Raw genomic sequence first — 19032 nt, 5'->3', positions numbered from 1 at the left:
TACCCTTGACTGTTGTTTTTTTTTTTGTTCAGTTTCTCCACCACAATCCAACTTGTGTTACATTTCACTACTACTCATTACTTTATCCGGGTCTTTGCCCCCATGTGCTCTACATCAGTCCAGTGTAGGAGAGAAGTACTGTGCTGAAGGTTGTCCATGACATTAAACAAAGGACAAGTTCCCTCACAACACTTAAGGTATTATATCTTTACCATGAATGAACAAAGTGATCACTACAAATGATGCATTGTGAAGCACATTTTATTGACAATTTTTTTAACAAAGGGCTGATTTTCAAGACATAAAATCAATGATTTACTCTCAACAGTACATCTGCATAAGCGGACAAACATTCAAATAAATGGTCTATATCTAAGCAATAATGGGTGTTTGATACTTTCCTTTGGCTTCTCACAAATCCCACGTCATTGGAAAACGTTCAACTGTTAGTGATTCGGACCTCATATAGTAAAAGTCTGCCCAGTTGCATTGTGTTGGAAATACAGAGACGAAAATCCCGCTAGATGTCAGTCCGGAAAGGGATGTCAGCATCCTTCATTTTTCTTTTGTAGTCTTCATCAAACAGTTGTGTCTGGGCAGGGGAGAAATGATTGGTCCAATCACCTACTACACCTGAAAGAAAACAAGAAGAGATTGAGATTGAGTCATTCCAACACACTCAGATACTGAAATACTAAATATCCTGAAATAGTCAATACACTGAAATAGTTAATGTACCGAAATATACTGAAATAGTCAATATAGGTGTTGAGAAAATCTTGCTCCAAGAATCAGGCAGAATTGATTTATCAGCAATAAGAGTTTATTCAAGCAATTGCAGGGAAGCTTACCCTCCAGATGAAACCGGAGAGTAACTTAAAAATGTACAAATGACACAGTAATATATATACTTTACCTACACAAAGAATAGCTTACATGAGAGATAAGGGAGATAAGGGGAGATAAGGGGTACTTTACTCCCTTAAAGCATTATACAAACAAAAGCAGGTTCTAACCAGTTCTCACAGCCTTTGGGGCACCAAAGATAAGGAGCCAATAACAGATCACTCTTTTGTGCAGTGTATGAAGAGGTTATTGGACAGTTGAAGGACAAATACCAGTGAATAGTACATATACTTCTAAAAATTACTTCTAAAAATTCACCTTTCCAGAAACAAGTCTCTCACTGTTGCCGCTTGCTATAGACCTCCCTCTGCCCCCAGTTGTGCCCTTGATACCATATGTGAATTGATGCCCCCCATCTATCTTCTGAGCTCGTGCTACTAGGTGACCTAAACTGGGACATGCTTAACAACCCGGCCATCCTACAAACTAAGCTTGATGCCCTCAATCTCACACAAATTATCAATGAACCTACCAGGTACAACCCCAAATCAGTAAACACGGGCACCCTCATAGATGTCATCCTAACTAATTCGCCCTCCAAATACACCTCTGCTGTTTTCAATCAAGATCTCAGCGATCACTGCCTTATTGCCTATATCTGTAATGGGTCTGCGACCAAACGACCACCCCTCATCACTGTCAAACGCTCCCTGAAACACTTCTGCGAGCAGGCCTTTCTAATCGACCTGGCCGGGGTATCCTGGAATGACATTGACCTCATCCCGTCAGTAGATGATGCCTGGCTATTCTTTAAAAGTGCCTTCCTCACCAGCTTAAATAAGCATGCCCCTCTCAAAAAATGTAGAACTAGGAATAGATATAGTCCTTGGTTCACTCCAGACCTGTCTGCCCTTGACCAGTACAAAAACATCCTGTGGCGTTCTGCATTAGCATCGAATAGTGACATGCAACTTTTCAGGGAAGTTAGGAACAAATATACACAGGCAGTTAGAAAAGCTAAGGCAAGCTTTTTCAAACAGAAATTTGCATCCTGTAGTACTAACTCAAAAAAGTTTTGGGACACTAAAGTCCATGGAGAATAAGAGCACCTCCTCCCAGCTGCCCACTGCTCTGAGGCTAGGAAACGCTGTCACCACCGATAAATCCACTATAATTGAGAATTTCAATAAGCATTTCTTTACGGCTGGCCATGCTTTCCACATGGCTACCCCTACCCACCCCTACTTCTCCTTTACCCAAATCCAGATAGCTGATGTTCTGAAAGAGCTGCAAAATCTGGACCCCTACAAAAAAGCCGGGCTAGACAATCTGGACCCTCTCTTTCTAAAATTATCTGCCGAAATTGTTGCAACCCCTTATTACTAGCCTGTTCAACCTCTCTTTCGTATCGTCTGAGATTCCCAAAGATTGGAAAGCTGCCGCGGTCATCCCCCTCTTCAAAGGGGGTGACACTCTAGACCCAAACTGCTACAGACCTACAGTGGGGCAAAAAAGTATTTAGTCAGCCACCAATTGTGCAAGTTCTCCCACTTAAAAAGATGAGAGGCCTGTAATTTTCATCATAGGTACACTTCAACTATGACAGACAAAATTAGGGAAAAAAATCCAGAAAATCACATTGTAGGATTTTTTATTAATTTATTTACAAATTATGGTGGAAAATAAGTATTTGGTCAATAACAAAAGTTTATCTCAATACTTTGTTATATACCCTTTGTTGGCAAGGACAGAGGTCAAACATTTTCTGTGAGTCTTCACAAGGTTTTCACACACTGTTGCTGGTATTTTGGCCCATTCCTCCATGCAGATCTCCTCTAGAGCAGTGATGTTTTGGGGCTGTTGCTGGGCAACACGGACTTTCAACTCCCTCCAAAGATTTTCTATGGGGTTGAGATCTGGAGACTGGCTAGGCCACTCCAGGACCTTGAAATGCTTCTTACGAAGCCACTCCTTCGTTGCCCGGGCGGTGTGTTTGGGATCATTGTCATGCTGAAAGACCCAGCCACGTTTCGTTTTCAATGCCCTTGCTGATGATAGGCTTTGTTACTTTGGTCCCAGCTCTCTGCAGGTCATTCACTAGATCCCCCCGTGTGGTTCTGGGATTTTTGCTCACCGTTCTTGTGATCATTTTGACCCCACGGGGTGAGATCTTGCGTGGAGCCCCAGATCGAGGGAGATAATCAGTGGTCTTGTATGTCTTCCATTTCCTAATAATTGCTCCCACAGTTGATTTCTTCAAACCAAGCTGCTTACCTATTGCAGATTCAGTCTTCCCAGCCTGGTGCAGGTCTACAATTTAGTTTCTGGTGTCCTTTGACAGCTCTTTGGTCTTGGCCATAGTGGAGTTTGGAGTGTGACTGTTTGAGGTTGTGGACAGGTGTCTTTTATACTGATAACAAGTTCAAATAGGTGCCATTAATACAGGTAACGAGTGGAGGACAGAGGAGCCTCTTAAAGAAGAAGTTACAGGTCTGTGAGAGATTGTTTGTTATTGACCAAATTCTTATTTTCCAACATAATTTGCAAATAAATTCATAAAAAATCCTACAATGTGATTTTCTGGATTTTTTTTCTCATTTTGTCTGTCATAGTTGAAGTGTACCTGTGATGAAAATTACAGGCCTCTCTCGTCATTTTAAGTGGGAGAACTTGCACAATGGGTGGCTGACTAAATACTTTTTTGCCCCACTGTATATCTATCCTACCCTGTCTTTTTAAGTTCTTCGAAAGCCAAGTTAACAAAACAGATTACTGACCATTTCGAAACCCACCATACCTTCTTCGCTATGCAATCTGGTTTCAGAGTTGGCCATGGGTAAACCTCAGCCACGCTCAAGGTTCTAAACAACATCATAACCGCCATCAAGACATTACTGTGCAGCCGTATTCATCGACCTGGCCAAGGCTTTCGACTCTGTCAATCACAACATTCTTATTGGCAGACTCGACAGCCTTGGTTTCTCAAATGATTGCCTCGCCTGGTTTACCAACTACTTCTCTGATAGAGTTCAGTGTGGGCCTGTTGTCCGGACCTCTGACAGTCTCTATGGGTGTGCCACAGGGTTCAATTCTCGGGCCGACTCTCTTTTCTGTATACATCAATGATGTTGCTCTTGCTGCTGGTGATTCTCTGATCCACCTCTACGCAGACGACACCATTCTGTATACTTCTGGCCCCTCCTTGGACACTGTGTTAACTAACCTCCAGACGAGCTTCAATGCCATTACAACTCTCCTTCCGTGGCCTACACCTGCTCTTAAACGCGAATAAAACTAAATGCATGCTATTCAATCGATCACTGCCCGCACCTGCTCGCCAGTCCAGCATCACTACTCTGGACGGCTCTGACTTAGAATACGTGGACAACTACAAACACCTGGGTGTCTGGTTAGACTGGTTAGACTGTAGACTATGTTCTCGTTGGCTGGCCCTCGCTTCATACTCGTCGCCAAACCCACTGGCTATAGGTTATCTACAAGTCTCTGCTAGGTAAAGCCCCGCCTTATCTCAGCTCACTGGTCACCATAGCAGCACCCACTTGTAGCATGCACAGGTATATTTCACTGGTCACCACCAAAGCCAATTCCTCCTTTGGTCGTCTTTCCTTCCAGTTCTCTGCTGCCCATGACTGGAACGAATTGCAAAAATCTCTGAAGCTGGAGACTCACATCTCCCTCACTAGCTTTAAGCACCAGCTGTCAGAGCAGCTTACAGATCACTGCACCTGTACATAGCCCATCTGTAAACAGCCCATCTATCTACCTACCTCATCCCCATACTGGTATTTATTTATTTATTTATTTTGCTCCTTTGCACCCCAGTATCTCTACCTGCACATTCATCTTCTGCCGATCTACCATTCTAGTGTTTAATTGCTATATTGTAATTACTTCGCCACCATGGCCTATTTATTTCCTTAACTTACCTCATTTGCACTCACTGTATATAGACTTTTTTTTTCTTTGGTTCTACTGTATTATTGACTGTATGTTTTGTTTATTCCATGTGTAACTCTGTGTTGTTGTATGTGTCGAATTGCTACACTTTATCTTGGCCAGGTCGCAGTTGCAAATGAGAGCTTCTTCTCAACTAGCCTACATGGTTAAATAAAGGTGAAATACAATTTTAAAAATAAAAATAGTACTCTTCAACTCGAGCATTTACATAGCATTTTTGCCCCATCCCACTGAAATAGTCAAGTGTATTTACTGCAATAAACAACTGTCCAAGGCAGTTAATACATAACATGCTCAGAGTAACTATAGAGAGAAATAGTAATGGCGTCTTTTTGGAGCCACTAACTCCGCCATGGTTAGTTGGACAAAGCCTATGGAGAAAATTAATGGCGTTTTGGCGTTCTATGAGATAATATTCATCAGCTAATGTCACTTTTTGGGAATTTTGAAAAAATGTATGTAATTAAAGAAAAAACAAAACACATAAAGGCTTCATAGTAATTTATAAAGGTCATGTTAACTGACTATGATCTCATAGAACAAAACGTGTAAGATCGCATAAGCCTGTGTTAACCTCAGACCTTATTTTCTGCGTTTATTCCAAAACCTTATTATTTTGCCATTCATTTTTCCTATATGGATGGCTGAACTGGGGGGCCAGGACCAAGTTTGGGAAACCCTAGACAAGACGTGACATAGTAAACAAAAAAATCTGGGACACTCAAATTAGTATGATATGTTACATTTGGTATGGTTATATAAGTCAGAAGGTTACTTAAGGCAAAAATGAAAGGAGGGTGGATGGATAGGCGTATAACGCAAAACTCTAACAGCCCAAAGGGCGGGTGGATTGGTTGGTTGGTCGGAGGATATATTGTACAAATTGCAATTCGTAACATATCATACAAAATGGATGACGGACAACCACAAATTAATTCATACCATACCAAACATAATATATAATACTAATTTGAGTGTCCCAGAATTTTCGTTTATTATGATACGTCTACCCCTGAGTTCAGGTTGATCATATACATAAAGACAGCTAGGGAGAGCCACAGCAGTGTGCAATCTGCCACGGACTCAGATAAGTCACATATGTCTTAATAGTAGATAGAGGGAGGCAGACCTTTTCTCATGAAGGGGGAGATGGACTGGTCAAAGACTGGTTTGGGGATAAAGGAGTAGTTGGCCATCGGGTTCTCCTTCATGGTCTTAAAGGAGGTCAGCTCCACAATGCGGCTGATGACATCATCTGCGAGCGACAGATCAAGGTAGTGCATGATGCGCTCCACTTCTCGTTGAGGATTCTGTGAGGAAGACAAACAATGAGAATTTAGCTGGAATATGTGTGTGTGTGTGTGTGTGTGTGTGTGGGGGGGGGGGGGGGGGGGGGGGTAGTACTTGCAAAACACCATTAGAGTTTAGTTTGAGAAAGACGCCTCACATGTCCTCAACTGGCAGCTTCATTAAATAGTACCCGCAAAACACGTCTCAACATCAACAGTGAAGAGGCAACTGCGGGATGCTCTCCTTCTAGGCAGAGTTCCTATGTCCAAAGTCTGTGTTCTTTTGCCCATCTTAATCTTTTATTTTTATTGGCCAGTCTGAGATATAGCTTTTTCTTTGCAACTTTGCCTTTGCCTTTGTGTTTTGCGGGTACTATTTAATGAAGCTGCCAGTTGAGGACATGTGAGGCGTCTTTCTCAAACTTAACACTCTAATGTACTTGTCCTCTTGCTCAGTTGTGCAACGGGGCCTCCCACACGTCTTTCTATTCTGGTTAGCGCCAGTTTGTACTGATATGTGAAGGGAGTAGTACACGTCATTGTACGAGATTTTCAGTTTCTTGGCAATTTCTCGCATGGAATTGCCTTCATTTGTCAGAACAAGAATAGACTGACGAGTTTCAGAAGAAAGGTCTTTGTTTCTGGCCATTTTGAGCCTGTAATCGTACCCACAAATGCTGATGCCGCAGATGCTCAACTAGTCTAAAGAAGGCCAATTTAATCGCTTCTTTAATCAGAGCAACAGTTTTCAGCTGTGCTAACATAATTGCAAAAGGGTTTTCTAATGATCAATTAGCCTTTTAAAATTATAAACTTGGAGTAGCTAACACAACGTGCCATTGGAACACAGGAGTGATGGTTGCTGATAATGGGCCTCTGTACGCCTATCGGGCACATTCTGACTTTGAATTTAAGCATGGGGAAACGCATGTGCCAGCCAGTTCTGCTTTTGGGGTAGAGATCATAGAAATGGAGGTGTGGCAGAGATGTGTTTACAGATAAGATCATTCTGATCATTCTGACCCTGGCTTCACACATAAATCCACCACCTTTACGAGAGAGAAAAGCTATACATTTATAAATTACAGTGCTGGTCATAAACTGTATATGTGCAAGTTTTTGTGTTGTGTGCTTCTCTATGTGTGCACATGCATCCGTGTGTGTGGACATTTGGTGCCACTCTCCCCTACCTCTTTCATGTCTTCATAGAAAATGTAGAGTATATTCCTCTTCTCTCGTTCCTCCCAGTAACCCTTCACATGGTCGTACCAGGACCCCCATGCCACTGAGGGAGAGTACAATACACAGTTGAACCACTTACACTCAAAACCAACCAACTCTCATTCTATCAGCATTTACATTAGCACTATCATAAAAGTATTCTGTCTCCATGATAAACACAGGCTAGAATTCTTTCACGGAAAGGGCATATTATTTTCTATGAACAGTTCGTGCAGGAGAAGCTGGGTCCCATGCCGTTGATTAACATTGTGCACCGCACGTGTCCTCTACGGAACGGATCTCGTGTATGATTGTATGGACCAAAGCTTTAAAGTTAAGCGGCAATTGTGTGCCTTGCAGCAGAATCCAGGGGTCTGACCTATGCAGGGATGAGGGTCAGCATCTATCCAGGACTGAGTGCCGAACTGCTAACACCGAGGGAAACCTACAACGAGGTGAGCTCCCAGCTACGCAAGTTAAAACTGAGATGTGGCTTCATCCGCCAGGCAAAACTAATCTTGACCTTCCAGAACACAACACACGTTTCCACAGCCAAGGAAGTGCAAGATGTCTTCAAGAAGCCCATCAAACCCAACACACAAGGGGATTAGCCAACAGATGGAACCCCATGACTGGCTTATTATTCAGGTACGCTATATCCATGCACAATCATGCAGCCTAGCCTATGGCTATGATGCTGCCCTCAGCATAAGACACTGAAGAGGATACCCCACACATTTGGGGAAAAGGAATAATATAAATATTATTGCTGAGCATTGAACTTGTTAGAATTATATTGCCTATGCTCCAGGACATTTACATAGAGATGACACCATGCCAATTAATGAACAATGGACAACATACAGACTTAAATCTGCTTGGGGGGATGATTTATAGAGAGGGTCTTGTGGGTGGTGACGTGACTTTCATTAACGTGATGACTGTTATTTATCGAATACTAACTATGTTTAATTGTCACCCAATTCTATTAATCATGTAACAATTAACTCATTAGGAATTTGGGGCCACCACGGGAGAAGTTGTTTAACAAGTTACTATCTCCTGAATTAACTCTAGAAGATATATAGATACAGTGCCTTGCGAAAGTATTCGGCCCCCTTGAACTTTGCGACCTTTTGCCACATTTCAGGCTTCAAACATAAAGATATAAAACTGTATTTTTTTGTGAAGAATCAACAACAAGTGGGGCACAATCATGAAGTGGAACGACATTTATTGGATATTTCAAACTTTTAACAAATCAAAAACTGAAAAATTGGGCGTGCAAAATTATTCAGCCCCTTTACTTTCAGTGCAGCAAACTCTCTCCAGAAGTTCAGTGAGGATCTCTGAATGATCCAATGTTGACCTAAATGACTAATGATGATAAATACAATCCACCTGTGTGTAATCAAGTCTCCGTATAAATGCACCTGCACTGTGATAGTCTCAGAGGTCCGTTAAAAGCGCAGAGAGCATCATGAAGAACAAGGAACACACCAGGCAGGTCCGAAATACTGTTGTGAAGAAGTTTAAAGCCGGATTTGGATACAAAAAGATTTCCCAAGCTTTAAACATCCCAAGGAGCACTGTGCAAGCGATAATATTGAAATGGAAGGAGTATCAGACCACTGCAAATCTACCAAGACCTGGCCGTCCCTCTAAATTTTCAGCTCATACAAGGAGAAGACTGATCAGAGATGCAGCCAAGAGGCCCATGATCACTCTGGATGAACTGCAGAGATCTACAGCTGAGGTGGGAGACTCTGTCCATAGGACAACAATCAGTTGTATATTGCACAAATCTGGCCTTTATGGAAGAGTGGCAAGAAGAAAGCCATTTCTTAAAGATATCAATAAAAAGTGTTGTTTAAAGTTTGCCACAAGCCACCTGGGAGACACACCAAACATGTGGAAGAAGGTGCTCTGGTCAGATGAAACCAAAATGGAACTTTTTCGCAACAATGCTAAACGTTATGTTTGGCGTAAAAGCAACACAGCTCATCACCCTGAACACACCATCCCCACTGTCAAACATGGTGGTGGAAGCATCATGGTTTGGGCCTGCTTTTCTTCAGCAGGGACAGGGAAGATGGTTAAAATTGATGGGAAGATGGATGGAGCCAAATACAGGACCATTCTGGAAGAAAACCTGATGGAGTCTGCAAAAGACCTGAGACTGGGACGGAGATTTGTCTTCCAACAAGACAATGATCCAAAACATAAAGCAAAATCTACAATGGAATAGTTCAAAAATAAACATATCCAGGTGTTAGAATGGCCAAGTCAAAGTCCAGACCTGAATCCAATCGAGAATCTGTGGAAAGAACTGACAACTGCTGTTCACAAATGCTCTCCATCCAACCTCACTGAGCTCGAGCTGTTTTGCAAGGAGGAATGGGAAAAAAGTTCAGTCTCTCGATGTGCAAAACTGATAGAGACATACCCCAAGCGACTTACAGCTGTAATCGCAGCAAAAGGTGGCGCTACAAAGTATTAACTTAAGGGAGCTGAATAATTTTGCACGCCCAATTTTTCAGTTTTTGATTTGTTAAAAAAGTTTGAAATATCCAATAAATGTCGTTCCACTTCATGATTGTATCCCACTTGTTGTTGATTCTTCACAAAAAAATACAGTTTTATATCTTTATGTTTTAAGCCTGAAATGTGGCAAAAGGTCGCAAAGTTCAAGGGGGCCGAATACTTTCGCAAGGCACTGTATATCTTACATCAATAACAATCACTTATTAATCATTACCTCATATCAGTCTCATTCTGAACATTGCAGACTTCTTGAATCCGCAAGAACCCCAGCCTTTCTGATTATTCAGTACTACACAAATTGATTTAATCATTTATTTACTAACTAACTAAATAATAACACAGAATACACATACACACTTACGTGACACAAACGTCCCTAGTGGACTGACAAGATATGACAGCTTGTTTCACATATGGAGGGAGGGGTAGATAAAGAGAGGGAGAGACAAATAGAGTCAAACTTATCGTACATTTGGAAACTACCCTCAAAGTAATAATAAGACTTTGCTCATGAACCACTGCTCGTTTGGGGTAAGGAATGTAATGTATTTATGTGTAGATGTCTTTGTCCTTTGTCTCTCTGAAACCGATCGATCCTTCTATGGGAAGTGGCTCGATGAGTGTAAGGCTCTGGTTGTCTACCAGAGGTCTCAATGTCCTTAGTTGTTCCGGGTTGTAGTGGATGTTTCTTCAGATACACCAGTTATTGTCTGATAGGATCTTCTCCTTCCTTTCTCGGGTAGATAGTCAAATTCTAGATCCATTTACATGTACAGCTGGAGACTGTCAAATGTTCTGGTCTAGTCTTTATCTTCTTCACTCGTGTTGAGTCTTAGAGTTTCAACCATTCATAATGTTTAGCTCACACTGTCCATCTGCTGGTCTGAATATGTTACATTTTAGACAGTCCTTTTATGCATTCTGGTTGGAAAGGTGGTTCCATCCCACTGACATGCTCTTCTGACCTCATTAGGGGCGTGACTTAGTTAATGTGCAACGGACATGAAAAACTATTATCTCATTAGAAAACCAAAATCACATTCCTATCTTAACAAACATAGTTTCATTGTTCTTCATATTCTATTAGCATCATATTGGATGGAAAACTGAAAGCTAGAATGTGTTTCCTTCCTAAGTTACAGTATTTGGTTCATACAGTTTTTAATAACATCACAAAATAATAAACAATATGACAGGATTATTCTTTAGATCCCCACAGACCATTCTTAACATTCCTATCTTATAAATATTATTCCAAAGTTCACTCTTTGGGCAAAATGTCTCTGTAACAAAGACATTCCTTTCCCAATACTGAGGAGCAAAGGGAGAGTTCTCTTTCACTTAATTTACGACAGGGTGTGACGGCGTCATCTCTCCTGTGGGAGAGAGGGGGGTCTGCCTATCTGTCAGCCATTTGGCATGCTGATCTAAGGCCTTGGATCCTCACCCAGAGTCATGACAGTGGTGAGCGACCAATTGGTGGGTTTCCCTGTGGGTCCTGCTTTTTATTTTGTATATCCATGGGCTTTTCAACATTAAAGATAGTATTGACATTCTAGAAGAACAATGGCAACACTAGCTATTCTCTAAGGAATTTGAAAGGCCTTAATATTCCTATCAAACATTCCAGCTGTCTTGATATTTTAGCAAGAAACCATATAACAATGCCCCAAGAAACACACCTGCTCCAAAAGGATGCAAATAGAATAGATAACCATTTCTACAAACTGGCTGTTTTTCATCAGCCCCAAACAAAACTAAGGGTGCAATAATGATACATAAGAAACTCAAAATCACCATCCTTGATAAAGGCAAAAACCAAGAAGGCAGAATCACTTTCCTTAAATGTATCCATAATGGAAATAAAAATTGCCTTTATTCATGTGTTTGCTCCAAATTCATATGATCCTCAGTTTTTTATTCTCTGAACACCATATTGTTAGAATTAACTGAATTCCAACTGGTTATTAGGACAGACATGAATGCCAATCTGAACATGCAGGACAAATCTAATAAAACCAACTACAATCCACAGGCAACCAAGGCTGTCCAACATATACTCTCTGATTACAACCTCAATGATGCCTGGCGAGCTCATAACTCTAAAGCAAAATGCTTTAGGGTACACTTTCTATTCAAACAGGCACAATATATTGTCCCGAATCGATTTCCTGCTATTATCTACTCCTCTATTTTCTTTAATCAAGAAAATGTAAGTTCGACACAATATGACCCTATGTAATCACCAGGCGTATTACTTACTGCTAGATACAAATTTCAGAATCTCCTTAAAGAGCCACAAGATGGCGCTGTAATGTTTCCTTATTACAAAATGCAACTTTCTGTGAACAATTTGAAACTGAATTTCAATAATTCATATTTATGAAGAAAAATTAAGTCAATGATCCTCAGATTTTATAGGACACCATTAAAGGTTTTATTGAAAACAATGCAACTTCATTTGCATCTGGGCTGAATTAATAAAAATGAAAGAAGATATCAGAAGTGTCAAAGTTATTAATAATGTTAGAGCGTTCTCAACAAACACTTTTATAAGACCAGGTAGGGACTACACGATTCAAAGTCAAGACATAACTACATCTTTTGATAAGATAGTGAGCAAAATTTGCCATCCATCAAGTTAGACAATTACTTCCATGGTAATCAAGCCAGTCATCTACTGACTAACAAGCTTCACAGTAACAATAAATTAGTGGATATTGCAACTATTCAATCTGAATGAGGTGAATTACTATCAGAACCCATGTATTGGTCACATGCACGTGGTTAGCAGATGTTATTGGGAGTGTAGTGAAATGCTTGTGCTTGTAGTTCCGACAGTGCAGCAATATCTAACATGTAATCGAACAATTCCACAACAATTACCTAATACACACAAATCTAAATAAAGAAATGGAATAAGAATATATACAGTTGAAGTCTGAAGTTTACATACACTTAAGTTGGAGTCATTAAAACTAGTTTTTCAACCACTCCACAAATTTCTTGTTAACAAACTATAGTTTTGGCAAGTCGGTTAGGACATCTTCTTTGTGCATGACACAAGTCATTTTTCCAACAATTGTTTACAGACAGATTGTTTCACTTATAATTCACTGTATCACAAATCCAGTGGGTCAGAAGTTTACATACGCTAAATTGACTGTGCCTTTAAACAGCTTGAAAAATTCCAGAAAATTATGTCATGACTTTAGAAGCTTCTGATAGTCTAATTGACATCATTTGTGAGTCAATTGGAGGTGTACCTGTGAATGTATTTCAAGGCCTACCTTCAAACTCAGTGCCTCTTTGCTTGACATCATGAGAAAATCAAAGAAATCAGCGAAGACCTCAGAAAAAAATTGTAGACCTCCACAAGTCTGGTTCATCCTTGGGAGCAATTTCCAAACGCCTGAAGGTACCACGTTCATCTATACAAACAATAGTACGCAAGTATAAACACCATGGGACCACACAGTCGTCATACCGCTCAGGAAAGAGACGCGTTCTGTCTCCTAGAGATTAACGTACTTTGGTGTGAAAAGTGCAAATCAATCCCAGAATAACAGCAAAGGACCATGTGAAGATGCTGGAGGAAACAGGTACAAAAGTATCTATATCCACAGTAAAACGAGTCCCATATCGACATAACCTGAAAGGCCGCTCAAGAAGGAAGAAGCCACTGCTCCAAACCACCATAAAAAAGACAGACTACGGTTTGCAACTGCACATGAGGACAAAAGATCGTACTTTTTGGAGAAATGTCCTCTGGTCTGATCAAACAAAAATAGAACTGTTTGGCCATAATGACCATTGTTATGTTTGGAGGAAAAAGAGGGATGCTTGCAAGCCAAAGAACACCATCCCAACCGTGAAGCAGGGGGTGGCAGCATCATGTTGTGGGAGTGCTTTGCTGCAGGAGGGACTGGTGCAATTCACAAAATAGATGGCATCATAAGGGAGGAAAAGTATATGGATATATTAAAGCAACATCTCAAAACATCAGTCAGGAAGTTAACGTCTCTTGGGTAGAGGACAGTATTTTGACGTCCAGATGAAAAGCGTGCCCAAAGTAAACTGCCTGTTACTCAGGCCCAGAAGCTAGGATATGCATATAATTGGTAGATTTGGATAGAAAACACTCTAGTTTCTAAAACTGTTCAAATGATGTCTGTGACAGACAGGCGAAACCCCGAGGACAAACCGCCCCCCCCCCCAAAAAAAAATTCTGTCTACCTATTTTCAATGGCTATCACTTTTATTATAAGGCCAAGTCCTCCCAGATTGCAGTTCCTAGGGCATCCACTAGATGTCAACAGTCTTTAGAAAGAGTGTCAAGCTGGCTTTTGGAAAAATGAGCCAGAAATTGTAGTTTTTCTTGGTGGCTCCCATTTTGGCTGTAGTGTTTTCATGCATGTGGATGAGAATGCATTCTTTGTTGTTTATCACCGGTAAAGACAATAACGATTCTCCGTCTTAAATTTTATGATTTATTTATGTGTTAGGGTAGCTGAGGTTTGATTATAAACATTGTTTGACTTGTTTGGATAAGTTTATTGGTAACGTTTGGGATTCATTTTGTATGCATTTTGAAGGAGGGAAACCGGTGGATTATTGAATGAAGCGTGCCAGCTAAACTGAGTTTTGGGGGTTATAAAGAAGGACTTTATCGAACAAAAGGATCATTTGTGATGTAGCTGGGACCTTTTGGAGTGCCAACAGAACAAGATCTTCAAAGGTAAGGCTTTTATTATATCGCTATTTCTGACTTTCGTGGCGCACCTGCCTGGTTGAAAAATGTTTTTCATGCTTTTGTATGCGGGGCGCTGTCCTCAGATAATTGCATGGTGTGCTTTCACCGTAAAGCCTTTTTGAAATCTGACACAGCGGCTGGATTAACAAGAAGTTAAGCTTTATTGTGATGTATGACACTTGTATTTTCATGAATGCGCCAGAAATGTGAATTTCACGCTCTGCCGTTTCACCGGATGTTGTCGAGGTGGGTCGCTAGCGGAATGCCTGCGCCAGAAAGGTTAATGAGTAGAAATTGAATCATCTTGCTGTGGTTCCCTGACACACATAGGTTGATGGAGTGGTATTGTGGGTGACCCGGCATATAGAACGCCCGTTCAGCGCTCTAACATTAATGGGAATGGAGAGGAGCTGAGTGGGGATGTTCAGCTCGGAAGCCAGGATAGCATCCATAAAGCTGTCATCGGCCCCAGAGTCGATGAGTACCCGAAGAGATTGACTGGTTCCCCCACAGAAAAATGGCATGAAAAGGGGTGCGAGTAAAGGGAGAAGAAAAGTTATCTGTATGGCCCACCAGAGTACTCACTCCTACTGGTGAGACTGGTCTTTTAGTGGGCAGGTGGAGACGAAATGACAAGTAGTCACGCAATTCAGGCAACTCTTAGTGTGAAGCCTGTATAGCCGTTCAGCTGGAGACAGCCTAGCTCTGGCCTAGTTGCATAGGCTCGGGAAGAGGTGAATCGGCATCTTCGAAGGCTCTCTGAGAAACTTGGGTAGCCTCGGGTTCTCTCAACAACGGAGCTGTCAGGGACTTTCAGGATAGCTCAGAGACGAGGTGGAATCGACTCGCCTCTCATTCCTTCGTTCCCGTAGTCGCCCATCGATCCAAATTGTCAAGGTGATGAGTGAGTCGAGATCCATTGGTAGTTCCCGAACTGCAAGCTCATCCTTTACTTCCTCCGATTCTCCATGCAGGAACATGTCAAATAGTGCCTCCGTGTTCCAGGCTCTCTCAATTGCCAACGTGTGGAAATCAACCGCATAGTCTGCCACACTGCGGGAGTCTTGATGAAGCTGGAGTAACTTCTGGGCAGCCTCTCTCCCGGACAATACGTTCTTTACTTCCGCCACAAACTCCTCCAGATTGAAGCATACGACAACTCCTCGTGCCTTCCAATGGTGGCTCCTTGGGAGAAGATGGCGTTGCGGAGCTGGTCCGAGTCTGCTGGGTTGTACTGGCAATGACGTTTCAGGTAAAACCCAGATGCAGAGTATCAAAGTAACAAAAGTTTATTACTAACACAGGGACAGGCAAAACGACAGGGGCAGGCAGAGGTCAGTAATCCAGTGTGGTGTGGCAAGGTACAAACGGTTGGCAGGCTCAGGGTCAGGGCAGGCAGAAAGGTCAAAACCGGGAAAAACTAGAAGTCACAGTCAACTTAGTGTATGTAAACTTCTGACCCACAGGAATTGTGATACAGTGAAATAATCTGTCTGTAAACAATTGTTGAAAAAATGACTTGTGTCATGCACAAAGTAGATGTCCTAACTAACTCGCCAAAACTATAGTTTGTTAACAAGAAATTTGTGGAGTGGTTGAAAAACGAGTTTTAATGACTCCAACCTAAGTGTATGTAAACTTCCGACTTCAACTGTACATATGCTATTTGGCCAAAAACATGTGAACACGTGCTCATCGAACATCTCATTCTAAAATCATGGGCATTAATATGGAGTTGGTCCCTTTTTTGCTGCTATAACAGTCTCCACTCTTCTAGGAAGGCTTTCTACTGGATGTTGGAACATTGCTGCAGGAACTTGCTCCCATTCAGCCACAAGAGCATTAGTGGGGTTGGGAACTGATGTTGGGCGATTAATCCTGGCTCGCAGTCAGCATTTCAATTCATCCCAAAGGTGTTCAATGGGGTTGAGGTCAGGGCTCTCTGCAGACCAGTCAAGTTCTTCCACACCGATCTCGACAAACCATTTCTGTATGGGCCTCTATTTTGTGCATGGGGGCATTGTCATGCTGAAACAGGAAAGGGCCTTCCCCAAATTGTTGCCACAAAGTTTGAATCACAGAATGGTCTAGGATGTCATTGTATGCTGTAGCGTTAAGACTTCCCTTCACTGGAACTAAGGGGCCTAGCTCGAACCATGAAAAATAGCCCCAGACCATTATTCCTCCTCCACCAAACTTTACAATTGTCACGACATATTGGGGCAGGTAGCGTTCTCATGACATCCGCCAAACCCAGATATGTCCGTCGGACTGCCAGATGGTGAAGCGTGATTCAACCCTCAAGAGAACGCATTCCCGCTGCCAATGGCGGCGAGCTTTACACCACTCCAGATGACACTTGACATTGCGCATGGTGATCTTAGGCCAGTTTGCGGCTGCTCGGCCATGGAAACCCATTTCATTAAGTTCCCGACGAACAGTTCTTGTGCTGACATTGCTTCCAGGGGCAGTTTGGAACTCGGTAGTGAGTGTTGAAACCGAGAATATATTATTTTTACGCTCTACAGCACCCGTTCTATGAGCTTGTGTGGCCTACACCTTCGCAGCTGAGCCATTGTTGCAGCTCTAGGAGGGCAGAAATTTGCCCAACTCAATTGTTGGAAAGGCGACATCCTATCACGGTGCCACATGGAATGTCATTGACCTTTTCAAGACGGGCTACTCTACTGCCAATGCTTGTCTATGGAGATCGCATGGCTGTGTGCTCATTTATCCTGGCATTGAAAGCACCATGCTCTACCAACTGAGGCATAAAGGACCACATTGGTATTAGTCATTTAGGAAAATGTTAGTTTCATTATATTACTTACGTTCTCCATTCATGAACTTGTGGATGTAGCCGTCCCACGGTCCAGGCTCAGGCTGGGTTAGATTCATGCGGTCAAAGTGGTAGTAGCTGACCAGGTTGTCCTTAGCATTCCTTGCAACATAGATAACCTGGGGAGAAGATGGCCATTGGAAGGTGTATCGTTTTGGTTGTCATTTACTGTTCTATGGATAATTTTTCAGATAACGTTAACTGAACATATTTACTTAATTCTAAAGCATCTCCAAACTCATAAAAAAAAAATCTGAATCTAGTACCTTTCACACTATAATTCCGACCAGAACTGTAATGTGCTAGCTCTGATATTGTCCCTTCACATCGTCCTTTTCAGCATGGTTCCAACAACTACGGTGGATGCATAACTAGCCCAGCACAGTACAGTTCGGCTCAGCTTAGTAGTATGAAAAGGGAATTAGGAGTCGTACTCCACCTTACCTTGCATTTGTTTTTCCAGAACCCTTCGGGCACCAACTTGAAAGGCAGATGGGTCTTGATGACCCTTGGGGGGTCCATGTTTTTAAGGAGGCTCAAGCCTAGGAGACACAATAGGATAAGTAAAATATTAGGGAGTTCTTGAAGGGTTAAAGTATGGGTCATTCTTACATTGCACTGGCTTTTGCATCCCTCGCCTTGAATTTGGGGATGTGGTTTGATGTGGGTGTGTTATGTTTCCTATGTTTTTTTGCTATGATTCTTTGGTATGTATGTTTGTTATGTTCGTACCCTGGCAGTTATTGTTGTTTGACCCTCTATACTCAACATAGTTGAGTTATCCTTAACATCCTAAACCACTGTACTATTTTTGACAGGGCCCTGAGTTTGAGGATGAGCTTGGAGGGTACTATGGTGTTGAAGGCTGAGCTATAGTCAATGAACAGCATTCTTACATAGGTATTCCTCTTGTCCAGATGGGATAGGGCAGTGTGCAGTGCGATGGCGATTGTATCATCTGTGGATCTATTTGGACAATATGCAAATTGAGGTGGGTCTAGTGTGTCTGGTAAGGTGGAGGTTATATGATCCTTAACTAGCTTCTCAAAGCACTTCATGATAAGAGAAGTGAGTGCTACGAGGCGATAGTCATTTAGTTAAGTTACATTTGCTTTCTTGAGTACAGGAACAATGGTGGATATCTTGAAGCAAGTGGGGACAGCAGACTGGGATAGGGAGATTGAATATTTCTGTAAATACTCCAGCCAGCTGGTCTCTGCATGCTCTGAGGACGCGGCTAGGGATGTCGTCTGGGCTGGCAGCCTTGCGATGGTTAACATGCTAAAACGTCTTACTCACATTGGCCACGGAGAACGAGAGCCCACAGTCCTTGGGAGCGGGCCGCGTCGGTGACACTGTGTTATCCTCAAAGTGGGCGAAGAAGGTGTTTAGAATGTCTGGAAGATGTCGTGTCCACGACACGACTGAGTTTTCCCCTTTGTAATCCTTGATTGTCTGTAGACCCTGGCACATACTTCTCATGTCTGAGCTGTTGAATTGCGACTCCACTTTATCTCTGTACTGACGTTTTTCTTGTTTGATTGCCTTACGGAGGGAATAAC

The 19032-nt window shown here is 42.1% G+C and overlaps 1 protein-coding gene across 1 annotated transcript in view; it reads right to left on the bottom strand.

Annotated features, from left to right (window-relative positions):
- Nucleotides 1-15: 15 nt before the first annotated feature.
- The window catches only part of sult1st6 (sulfotransferase family 1, cytosolic sulfotransferase 6), a 50650-nt gene continuing 31633 nt past the window's right edge, over nt 16-19032 (bottom strand). Inside the window, exons 3-7 of the mRNA XM_036946678.1 lie at nt 17915-18012; nt 17463-17589; nt 7304-7398; nt 5954-6134; nt 16-633 (exon numbers count right to left, since the gene is read on the bottom strand). Of these exons, the coding sequence (XP_036802573.1) occupies nt 521-633; nt 5954-6134; nt 7304-7398; nt 17463-17589; nt 17915-18012 (614 nt within the window). The 3' untranslated portion in view covers nt 16-520. The remainder of the gene's footprint in view (nt 634-5953; nt 6135-7303; nt 7399-17462; nt 17590-17914; nt 18013-19032) is intronic.

This window comes from Oncorhynchus mykiss, chromosome 16 (assembly GCF_013265735.2).
Source record: "Oncorhynchus mykiss isolate Arlee chromosome 16, USDA_OmykA_1.1, whole genome shotgun sequence".
NCBI classification, from domain to species: Eukaryota; Metazoa; Chordata; class Actinopteri; order Salmoniformes; family Salmonidae; genus Oncorhynchus; species Oncorhynchus mykiss.
The sequence above is the reverse complement of the archived record's forward strand: the minus strand, read 5'-3'. Positions and strand labels throughout refer to the sequence as shown.